The sequence below is a fragment of the Periophthalmus magnuspinnatus genome, chromosome 18, assembly GCF_009829125.3.
Source record: "Periophthalmus magnuspinnatus isolate fPerMag1 chromosome 18, fPerMag1.2.pri, whole genome shotgun sequence".
NCBI classification, from domain to species: Eukaryota; Metazoa; Chordata; class Actinopteri; order Gobiiformes; family Gobiidae; genus Periophthalmus; species Periophthalmus magnuspinnatus.
In genome coordinates this window covers 520907-533012 of record NC_047143.1, presented here as the reverse complement: position 1 = coordinate 533012, position 12106 = coordinate 520907, and the positions used below count along the sequence as shown (strand labels likewise).

Genomic DNA, 12106 nt, shown 5'->3' with positions numbered 1-12106 from the left:
GAGGAGCCAGCTCTCCGCCCCAGCTCCAGACTCAGACACGTGATAGGACAACAAAACAAGGCAGAACAGACCAGGATCATGACACAGACAAATAAAAAAAAAATGACTGCAAATAAATTAAAACATGAGATTTTAGACACGAATACTTTTTCTTTTCTTTTTTTTTTCTTTATTTTACTACTTTCTACATTTTATAAAGAAACAGAAGATCAGATATATGAAGTTAGAAATATGGAATCATGTAGCACAGAAAAAAGTGAATTAACTCAAATCTGTTTTATATTTTGTCTCTCTGTGGAGCTCAAACCCTCGTCCTTCGTCAGGGTCAAGTCCCTCAAACGGTTTTCACTTCACAGCTGAGCCTCAAAGTCGGAAAATGCCAAAAGAGCAAACCAGGGGCCAAGGCAAAGGATAAAGGAGGTTTTATAAAATCTAAAATAAGTTTGGAGTTTTTTTTTGAGTTTGTTTACTACATCCACACGTGTCATTCTACAGTGTGAATAATCCTGGAAATAAACAAAAACACAAGTGAAAAAAGTATCTAGACTTTTGCCTTTGACGTGGCTCATCTGTGGAAACACGAGCACATTCTGCACAACGCAACCACGGTCCAACTGCCACACTTCCTCTTTGACATCTGAAAAAATACAAACACTTGTCAAGGCAAGTTTATTTGTACAGCACAAGTCGTACACAAGGTAATTCAAAGTGCTTTATAGAATAAGAAAGACATTAAAGTCACAAAAATCAAAACATAAAAAATCACAAATAATCATCATAAAACTAACATTAAAACAGAAGAGGCAGAATAAAAACCTTTCAGTCGTCTGCACAGATAAACAGAACCGTTTTGAGTCTGGATTTAAACATTGTCAAAGTAGAGGCCTGTGTCACATCTTCAGACTGTTCCAGGTTTTAACTGCAGAAAACTCAAACGCTGATTCCTCATGTTTAGTCCTGACTCTGGACCAGCAGGAGGCCGGTCCCTGAAGTCCTCAGAGTGTGAGATGGTTCATATGGATCTAACATGTGGGAGATGAACTTTGGACCGAGGCCATGGAGAGACTTATACACAAGCAGAGCTTCCTCTCCCCTAACTCTGCTCTAATGTGAGGAAATGTCCCGCAGTGGAGCTTTAACCCTATTCTAATGTGGTGAAATGTCACGTGTTCAATGTGTGAACTGGTTTTAAAAAACATGAAGACATTTACAGATCGGAACAGTCCTGAGAGACACATGAGTCCAGCGCTCCTCTTCTTCCTGAGGAGGAGGTCACTGAACCTGCCTGTGACCTCCTCCTCTTCTTCCTGAGGAGGAGGTCACTGAACCTGCCTGTGACCTCCTCCTCTTCTTCCTGTCGGACAAACTCGTGCCAAAGTTGAATCCCTTTCAGACACTTTGCCTGTTCCATGTTCATCCATAAATCTAACGTTAGAGTTTAGGTCCAGAGTGATGGAGATAGAGAAGCACCAGGAAGCCTCCTCTGATTGGACGCTCTGGTGCTACTCCTCCTCTGATTGGACGCTCTGGTGTTACTCCTCCTCTGATTGGACGCTCTGGTGCTACTCCTCCTCTGATTGGACGCTCTGGTGCTACTCCTCCTCTGATTGGACGCTCTGGTGTTACTCCTCCTCTGATTGGACGCTGTGGTGTTACTCCTCCTCTGATTGGACGATCCTGTGGTTGTCATCAGGGTGGGCGTCGGTCTGCAGGGCCTGCTGGACTTTTTGCCAGAACACGTCTCTGTGCTGAGACGCCCGGGGCCAGCTGAGGTACGAGCGCTTCTTCACCAGGCGTCTCATCCGGTAGTACGGCGACAGTCGCCATGGAGACAGCTCCTCCAGGAACAGGAGGACCAACACGTCTCTGTGCTCGTCGAACAGGCGCACGCTGCAGACACAAGGCACGTTACAATGTTATCAGCATTTTCTGGGGGGTAGGGAGGCTGATGTTAGCATGAGGCACTGCACTGTCTGAAGCTGACCATAAAGAACTACAGCAGCTGAGCTGATCTGTGCTGCTACACAAGTCCCTCAGATAACATCACTCAGACTCAGACTCAAACTCAGACTCAGACTCAGACTCAGACTTAGGTTCAGATTCAGACTCAGACTTAGGTTCAGACTCAGACTGTGGCTCAGGCTCAGACTCAGACTCAGACTCAGACTCAGACTCAGACTCAGACTCAGACTTTGGTTCAGACTCAGACTGTGGCTCTCGCTCAGACCTGGCCATCTGGATCTCTCGGGAGCACCACTCGCTCTGGAGGTAGTGGCGGCTGATCACACACAGAGTCTTCCTGCTGCTGTAAATGGCGTCTGTGATGTTCTCCACGATCGGTTTGCCTGAAAACAGAGTCTTTTTCCATAAAACATTTCAGTAGCAAGGACCACGTGGCATATGATAAAAATATTTACAATAAAGATACTGATAATCTGGGCAGAAAAACGAGGGACACACCAAACCAGCTCTTTCAGTTCCAATACCAATTTTTATTCTATAGTTTTAAGAATCTGCCAATACTTGAAAACAATATTTATTTCATTTAAACTAAACTAAAATAAGACCAAACTGAACCAGATATATCATGTAACTGTTATTTATCTGTTAAGTAACAACAGAACAACTTTGTGTAAATAAAAATCCAACATTAAGAGGTTTTCTGGGCCAAATATGAGCAGTATGTCCCACAGTATGGCTTTAAACATTTACATCTTACATTTATTTCATCATAGGTAGAAGTGTTTTTATTACTTTATGTGGCACGGTCACCCACCGAGGATATGTTTTTGGGGGAGGGGTTTAAGGCCCAAGGGTCAAAATCTGGCATTGCTGGCAGAGACGAGTCATTTTTGACCCAGTTCTTGTGTCTGTAACCTTTTTTTTTTTTTTGTATTTTGGTGCAAAACAGCCGCAGGGTTTGGGGAAACCTCGTTGGCTGGTTCTGCCTTAATCTCTTCTGCTTTATATCCATGGAGGAGGAACTGACCCAACTTAGGGAATCGATCGCCCAGCTCCAGGCGGAGAATCAAAGGATCCGCCAGGAGCAGCGAACAGATGAGGATGATGCTCAACCAGGGATCTCCGCCGCAGGGTCAACTTTCCAGTAGCTGAAAGACTGGTTTACCTACCCAGGGACAGAAAGTGCCCCATGTTTAGAGGTAATACTGGACTAAACATTAACCAGTGGTTTGAAGAAATGGAAGCTTGTCTTCGCTTCCGCCACTGTACTCCAGTGGAAAGAACGTTGTTTATTTATGACCACTTGGAGTGTGAAGCACGAGAGGAGATAAAGTATCGCTCATTAGAGGAGCATGAGGACCCCAGTAAAGTTTTATCCTTCTTAGAGGAACTCTATGTTTGTACGAGGGTCATTCAATAAATAAGGTGAATTTTTCGGTATAAGGACTTTTAATACAGTTAGAATCTTACTTTGTTTTTTGTTTGTTTGTTTTACTTGTTTTTCACATGGATTTAATTTCTTTTGCAGATTAAAAAAAAAACTTTGAGAGTTTTGGTGATTAACAAAGATGGCCGACCAAGAAGCTCCAGGACTGAACAGCGGTCAGTTATCAAGTTTTTGGTCGCTGAAGGTGCAAACCTGTTGAAATTCACAGGAGAATGTCACTGTGTCTGGTGTCACATGTTTCAGCCAAAAAAATGTCTACAAGTGGCTAAATAGTTTAAAGACGGAGCAGCGTCGAGGATGAAGGCAGGAGGCTACAGAAGTGAGAACCAAAAACTTGATAACTGACCGCTGTTCAATCCTGGAGCTTCTTGGTCGTCCATTTTTGTTAATCACCAAAACTCTCAAAGTTTTTTTTAATCTGCAAAAGAAATTAAATCCATGTGAAAAACAAGTAAAACAAACAAACAAAAAACAAAGTAAGCTTCCAACTGTATTAAAAGTCCTTATACCAAAAAAATTCACCTTATTTATTGAATGACCCTCGTACAAAGTCACATGTGAGTTTACAGGAAGAGTTCTTTTCCAGAAAACAATTGGAGGGTGAGATGCTCCAAGAGTTCTCCCACGCTTTGTTGTGTTTGATGGACAAAGGCCCCTAGAAAGTTAGAAACAAAGTTTTGTTAAGGGACCAATTTGTCGAACATGTCTTTGATTGTGACCTTTGGCCTTAAACTCCTCCCCCAAAAACATGCCCTCGGTGGGCGACTGTTGCCACATTTAAATAAAATCACAAGGTGGAACAGAGTGTTTTCAGTTTGAGAGAAGAACTCAGCCTAAATCTGCAGGTGTGTTTGTGTTAAACATGTGAGAATGAAACAAAACACAACTCCAGGTCTGTGTGTGAGGAGAAACATCAGGACAGTGGACAGTGTGATGGGCCCTAGTGGTCGAGTGGTCACCTGGCTGGAAGTCGCGGTGGTGCAGACACAGCCTCCAGCCCTGGTGTCCCTCCAGGACGGGGAGCATCTCGTTGTAGACCCACTCTTCATCGTGGGCATTGTAGGAGATGAACGCGTCGTAGCGGTCTGCGGCGTTCCTCCGTCGCTGCTTAGTGTCGTAGAGATAGGCCAAAAACAGGTTGTACGCGTAGGTCAGCGGCCATCTTAGAAAGTGATACACCAAGGATATGACCAAAGTGAGCAAAGTCATGGAGGAGGATGCAGCGAAGAAGATGAACCCAAAATCGATCGTGCACAGGCGCGTATCGAAGTCCAAAAACCTCTGCTCTGATTGGGTGACTGGAGACAGGCACTGGTACGTGGCCCCACCCACTACCTGCGTCCGGTTACTGCTACGAACCCACTCCTGAAACGCGGCGTTGAGACAGTCACAAAACAATGCGTTTTTAGATAAGTCCAAATACGTCAGAGATGGGAGAGTTTGGAAAAGCGTTTCGTTTATGATGGAAAGACGGTTTTCCTGGACGACGAGCATTTGGAGCGCATGGAGTTTGCCCAGGAAATGCAGCGTGTTCAGTTTGTTTTTGGAGAGATCGAGTGTTTGGAGTTTTGTTATCGGATTGAAAACTTCCGGTGACAGAAAGGAGAAGTCGCTGTTGGTGATGGAGAGGCTGGTCAGGAGTGGCGTGTGCGTGAACATTCTCGGGTGAATCGACGCTCGGAAGAAATACTCCACTTTTAAAGAGACCAAAGATTTAAGTCCCTGGAACAGATCTGGAGAAAAGTCTACAGTGAATGCCGGGTCCACAAAAATCAAAAGCTCCGTTAGGTTGTGTAAGTTTGAAAACGGCGGCTCGTCTGAGCTGTTTCGATCGGCCCGAGTGTTCACGTAGAATGATTTTATGTGTAGTTCCAGATATTTTAAATCTCGCAGCCCTCCAAAAAACTCCCTCGTCATCGTACTTGTCCAACTTACTAAACGCACGAGTTTCTCCAATCCTTCGAAAACGCCGTCAAGTGTAAATATGTAGTTGGTCGACTTTAGGTTTAGAACACGCAGCGAAGTCAGATTCCTGAACGCTCCTGGTCTGAGCGTGAATCGATCCATGTTTTGGTTCAAAAGTAACACTTGGAGATGCCACAGACCGACTCGGAACGCGCTTTCAATCGTACGCACGGGGTTATGTCCCAGGTCCAGTTTCTCCAGACTGTGCAGCTTCTGAAAATAGCACTCCTCCAGGTGAACTATGTGGTTTCTCCTTAGGCTCAGCGAGGTCAGATTGGCTAAACTGGCAAAGTCCAGGCAACTGATCTCACGGATGGAGTTGTAGCTCAGATCCAGTTCCTCCAGAGTCCACAGTTGACAAACGGTCACAGGGACTTTCTGCAGCTGATTGTGGGTGATGTGCAGTAGTCTTAGTTGGGTGAGCGATTTTAATGACTGGTTTGATAGTTGCTCCATGTTATTAAACGGCAACTTGAGCTCATAAAGTCGCGAACACGGCTGGAAGAGCTGATCGTCTGTAGACTGCAGCGTGAGAAAAGTGAGAGTGAGTGTTTTAATGGATGTCGTTAAACAGGCGACTTGTACAAACTGTTTCAGGGATCGTTGTTCTATAGATTCTAGCGTGAGGTCTTGTAAAGCGGGCGTGCTGCTGAGGATAGCGCTGAAAGAAGCTAGGCTAACTCTGCTCAAAGATATATTGGTCACATTACTTAAAAATGCGTCACTGGCCACGTGCCACTCGAACTGTCGGGTTCCTGTCAGTTGTATTGAATGTAGATGTGGGAAAATATCTCGTTTTAAGCTGAACGTTTGTACTTTGTTGTACTCGAAGGAGATGATCCTGATATTTGATGAATTAAACGGAAGCTCATCAGAATCGAAGGACGTTAGACGGTTGTTGCTCAGAGAGACCAGCTCTATGTTTGGAAGTGAAAAAACCGCTGCGACGTCTGTGAGGTTTCTGATGTAATTATGATGGAAGTGGACGTGGGTTAAACTGGACAAAGGCTCAAAAACGTTTGGGGCGATTTGTGAGATGTGGTTGTGCGCGAGGTTCAGTGAAGTAAGTGTGTTTAAGCCCGCAAACACGAGCCCCGTCAGGTTTGTGAGCTTGTTTTGGGAAAGATTCAAAATTTTCAACTTTTTTAAATTCACGAAAGCTTCATCATCGATGTGACAAAGACGGTTCTGAGTTAGGAGTAAAATGGTGAGTTGGGTCAATCTTTTTAAATCAGGACTCTTTATTTGTGAAATTTGGTTGGAGCTCACATCCAGCACTTCGGAGTTCAGGGGCGCGTCGTCCGGTATCTCCTGCAGGAGGCGCTGTTGGCACAACACCATGACTGTCTCGGAGAACTCCATGGTGCAATTTTTCAGAGTAAACGACCAAAAAAGATTGAATAAAAGAAAAATTTGAGCCAAGAGGAAAACAAGGGCGGAACTGGACATTGCGACGCTGCAGGTTTGACTGAGAAAAAAGAAAAAAAACAACAGTCAGAGTTTATCATAAAAATAAATCCATTTTGTATCTTTGTCCCATGTTCTAACGCTGTTCCTCATCAAAAACATGAAGAGGCTTTAGAGTTCATCCATGTTTGAGTAATCTAGAGATCTCTCCCGGACCATTTTCAAAGCCTCCTTACAGTTAGCAGTACGAATATGTACGAGGCTCCGCCCACAAGCCTACATCACCCACACTCACACGTGACAATCCTCCATAAATATACAAAAACATACCCTTTCTTTAATACCCCACAGAAGTAAATACCTCCTCTTTAATACCCCACAGAGGTAAATACCTCCTCTTTAATACCCCACAGAAGTAAATACCTCCTCTTTAATACCCCACAGAGGTAAATACCTCCTCTTTAATACCCCACAGAAGTAAATACCTCCTCTTTAATACCCCACAGAGGTAAATACCTCCTCTTTAATACCCCACAGAAGTAAATACCTCCTCTTTAATACCCCACAGAAGTAAATACCTAAGAGTTTGATTTTACACAAGAAGGTGTTGGCTAATGCTAATGCTAGTGCTAAAGTTAAGGCTAATGCTAGCTAGCTCGTGACTGTAATGTTATTTGAGAGGGACTTGTTTAACAGCTACAACTACAACAGGTGAGCTCAGCTCTTTATGCTCTGATTGGTTTAAATCAAAGCTCAGATTAAAGTCCAACGTGAGTAACAGAGCCTCAGACAGAGCAGTGCCTCAGCTAGCATCACACCCTCAGGGAACAATCATGGCATTAGCTGCAGAGGATCTGGCTGAATAAAAACTACACTACATAACCGTCCTAGTCACTTGCTTGCAACCATGGAGCGAGATGAGTTTAATGCCGCACTGTGGAACATTCCAGGCAAAGCAATAATATCTCCACGAACAAAGGTGGTAGATTGTCCACCAGGAGAGTTACACAGTGCGGCTTTATGTCGTACTTATCTTGATTTGGTACAATTTTCTGTCATTTTAGAATGACAGATAAAATATACTGCTATTGGAAGTGACCTGGGGAAAAAAATCCAGATTGAAGCTTTGATTGTCGTCAGTGTATTTTACCTTATTTCCGTTGTCCTCACCAGCGCGTTCTTCTGAATAAACCCAGGCGAGAGGCGAGGATGATGTCGTCTGTATCCCTCTCTGCTATTGGTCAGTTCAGGCCGATTCACAAACAGTTTACGTGTTTTTACACCACGTAGTTTCTTCTTGTCTTATTCTCACTTCTTCTTATTACACAGTTCCTCTTTGTCTTCACCTTGAACCCAGGGCCATATATGGACAAGTCTGACATGATGCACAAACAGGAAGTGTAAGGGCCACCACCGCCGTACAGTGACGGCAGACCTGCGTTAAAGGAGGAGCGTGTTTGTGTAGTCCAAACATCAGGACAGTGTCAGGCAGTTGTTTCTACACAGTCCTCATCCATCTCCACCCACTTAGTGATGCAGTGTCACTTAAACACACCATCGCAGAGAAGCAAGTGTTTGGCAGAGTTTCAGGCAGTTGTTTCCCATGATTCTTTGAAAACAGTGTCCCCATAGACTGTAAATGGACATATCCCGCTAACTGTCGAGCAGAACAGGAATGCACATGGTGCACTTCCTGCTCCATCATGTTCGTATTAACCCTCTACATGATCCTGGGGTTTTTATTTCACTTTTGTGTCTGTAAATCAAGATATGAACATTAATAACAAACAAATCAGGTCCCTCTTTCTCCGAGGCCTGAGTAGTTTATTACACCTCAGAGCGGCAGAGGACACGCCTCAGAGCGGCAGAGGACACGCCTCAGAGCGGCAGAGGACACGCCTCAGAGTGGCAGAGGACACGCCTCAGAGCGGCAGAGGACACGCCTCAGAGCAGCACGAGGCTACATCCAAATCTGCATTTTATGACATAAAGAACTGAGTACTGAACTTAAGTAAAAATCTTAGGTATCTGTACTGAAGCACATTTTAAATTGGATAGTTTTTACTTTTACTTCAGTCCATTTGAGAGCAGTATCTGTACTTAACCAATACATTTTTGAACTGGACTGAAAAATAAAAGCATTTTTTGTTTTGGTGTTTTGGTGGTCTCCAGTTCACCAGGACAGGCAATACAGCTACGCCCTGGAAGTAATCAGATACCAGCAGGAATCATACGCCAAAGAGGGAGATACAGACCACAGACGTTAAGACCTGAAAGCTCCTGACCTGCATGGAGGGTTCCATCCCAAATCCAGCTCCTTGAGACTGTACGCCAGCCGAAAGGAAGGAGGCCGAGGATTAATGAGCGTGAGAGCCAGAGTCCAGGATGAAACATCCAAGATCCATAAGTCCATCAAGGACAAGGCCCCAACAGATGATGAGCTCAGTGTCTCAGACAGTGGAGCACAGAGGAAGAGGAGCTGGAGGAAACATCATGGAAGGACAAGCCCCTGCACAGGATGTACCACCAGAACAGAACTGAAGTGACTCATATCAAGAAATCCTACCAATGGCTTGAGAAAGCTGGTCTGAGGAACACCACAGATGCTCATCCTGGAGCACAGGAGCCTTGAGTACCAGAGGAATAGAGGCCCAGATCTACCACACCAGACCCAAGTGTAGACTGTGCAAAGAGGCCCCTGAGACCAGTTCATGACTGCAGGTATAAGACGCTGCAGGGAAAACAAACATGGAGCGACATAACCAAGTGGAGACTTAGTGAAACATCTGTGCAGAGAACGGACTGGAAACCCCAAGATCAAGGTGGGAAACACCTCCAAAGGTAGTGGAGAATGATCGAGCCAAGATCCTGTGGGACTTCCAGACACAGACTGACAGAATGGTGATGGCGAACCAACCGGACATTGTGGTGGTGGATAAACAACAGAGCAAAGCCGTTATGGTGGACATTACAGTACCAAGTGATGGGAACATCAGGAAAAAGGAACACGAGAAACTAGAGAAATAGCAGGGGCTCAAAGAGCTGGAGAAGGTCTGGAAGGTGAAGGTATCAGTGGTGGCCGTGGTCATCGGACACTCGGGGAAGTGACCCCCAAACTGGAGGAGGCTACAACAGATCCCAGGAAAAACATCAGACATCTCAGTTCAGAAAAGTGCAGTACAGGAACAGTGTCATGATCTGCACCGTCCGCTCCTAGTTTACCTCCTGTCCTGCTCCTTCCCTCCCTCACCTGCACCTACCTGAGCTGGGCTGAGCTCCTGGCTCCTCCTGCGCGCACCTGCAGCTCATCAGCGCAATTACCTCCACCTGCTGTGGAGAATAAGAGGAGCTGGGATCAGACACTCGGCGCTAGATCGTCGTCGTTCCTGCATTCCTGCGTTGCTTCATCCTGTTCGTGGCCAGAGTGTCCGCATGTCTACATTCCTGCTCCCGCTCGTTCCTGCTCCTGCCTCCGCACCCCAGCTCCGGTACAGTCCACCCTTTGTGTATTGTGATATATCAAATCGTGACATTCATCTTGTGATACTATATCGCCAAATGGCATAGACCAGTACCACACATGGCACCACCAACAGACTGGTACCTCTGCAATTGCCATGTGCTTTTGTCTGTTATGTGGTTTTAATCTATGGCATTAATTTATCATTTGGACCTTTTAGATCGCAGTATTGACCTAAAACGAGAAGGATGCTACATTAGAACAGAGCTAAAGCTCCAGTGTGGAACATTAGAACAGGGTTATAGAGAGGCCAGTAGTCTGCACTTCAGCTAATAGACTATAGAAGCTCTAAAACGTGAACTTTTGCACGTTTTTTTGTTTTTGTGCAGTTGACTACTATGTCCTGGAAGCTCCGCCTCTTCCTGTGATGGAGGGCGATGACATCACACTGCGGTGTTTACAGAAAGACAAAAAAATGGACATCATCATCTGTTAAAGGTAAAGCCGCGTCTCTGTTAAAGGCAGTCCATTCTACGCTGCATTGTCTCCATGGAGATGTTATTGCTTTGCCTGAAATGTTCCACAGTGCCGTCTTAAACGTCTCTCATTCCATGTAGACACACAGATGATGCCACCAGGCAATTCACAGATCAGATCTCTGGAGAGGCGAGCCTGAATGCATCTTTTTGAAGTTTTTTTGGAACGATAAAAATACTGGTTTCAATAAATACTAGATAAGTTTAATGTCGTACTGCGGAACTTCACATTCCAGGCAAATCTAAATAATCTTCGTGGAGGCAAGCAGGACCAGAAAAGTGACATACTGCAGCTTTAAACATCTCTTGTGTTTTGTGTTTTGTTTCCCTCTCTGCAGCTCGGCCTCAGAAGAACAACTAGAGCCTCCAGTCTGCAGCTCAACGTCAAATCAAGTCAAATCAGATTCATTAAAAGAGTTCAAATCAACAGGGTGAACCCTGTTTGTTGTGGTCTTTGTTCTGGTGGACTGTGCTAACGGGTAACAGCTAACGGCTAAAGCTAACATGACTAATAATCATAGACTGTTTATGTAAATGGACAGAGCTAACCTGCCGCCGCCGCGTTCCTGCTCCATCGACTCTGGCTCTAGTTTCACTTTGTTTGTAAAAACTGTGTCCCCTCCTGAGGTCGATTCTCCTGGTGTTAGCAACAGGTTTAATTTACAGCGTTGCTAAGCGCCCGCTCCCTGCTAAACCAGCGGTGTGGGTGGGAAGGGGCGTTACCTTCAACAGCCTCGCTCCAGATTGGCTCTTTGGTTGCTTTGATACTCATGGTTGGAATTACAAATATGGAACTCAGCTCCAAATTCACCTCTAACCGCTCCAGCCTCAATGAGCTTCATTTGGAGCTGAAGCTGTGGTGACGTCCCACTCAGTCCACACAGCGTTTATATAAACACAAAGAGGAACACAGGTGAAACACATTAGGGCGGGGCAAGCAACCAATATGACAGGACGGAAAACTCAAATACACACAAGGAAAATGAACACCCCCGTCCCCTCGCGGAGGAAGCACCAGAGGCCATGAAGGCAGTTCCAGCAGGGAACACCCAGAGACTCCAAACCTAGAGGTGGCAGTGATGAGTCAGGAGAACTGGGGGACATGGAGGACTCAGAGGAGTGAGGACCTCTGGTGAGGACACCAGGGCCGTGTCCCAATTCACCAAAGTCCCTTAAATGCACCACTCAAACGGCGCACTTACCGTACCTCCGACATGACTGTCCCATTTCACGCACCCGACGAATGCGCCCAAAAGTGTGCCCTGCGTTTCCATGGAGATCGACCATAGCTGAAGCCATGCACACTTCACGCACTGCTATATCCCATCA

The 12106-nt window shown here is 45.4% G+C and overlaps 1 protein-coding gene across 1 annotated transcript; it reads right to left on the bottom strand.

Annotated features, from left to right (window-relative positions):
* Positions 1–1483: 1483 nt before the first annotated feature.
* LOC117386385 (toll-like receptor 13) lies at positions 1484–7950 on the bottom strand. The gene is made up of 4 exons (XM_033983739.2): positions 7932–7950; positions 4369–6842; positions 2228–2345; positions 1484–1890 (listed from the first exon to the last, which is right to left on the bottom strand). The coding sequence occupies exons 2-4, from the start codon at positions 6821–6823 to the stop codon at positions 1653–1655; spliced, it is 2811 nt and encodes a 936-aa protein (XP_033839630.1). The 5' UTR covers positions 6824–6842; positions 7932–7950; the 3' UTR covers positions 1484–1652.
* Positions 7951–12106: the final 4156 nt, after the last annotated feature.

Coding starts and splice junctions, on each gene's coding strand:
- LOC117386385 (XM_033983739.2), bottom strand. CDS start 6,823: ATGTCCAGTTCCGCCCTTGTTTTCCTCTTGGCTCAAATTTTTCTTTTA. Junction 2,346..4,368: donor CCACCGCGACTTCCAGCCAG/GTGACCACTCGA, acceptor CTCTGTTTTCAG/GCAAACCGATCGTGGAGAAC. Junction 1,891..2,227: donor CGAGAGATCCAGATGGCCAG/GTCTGAGCGAGA, acceptor TTGTGTCTGCAG/CGTGCGCCTGTTCGACGAGC.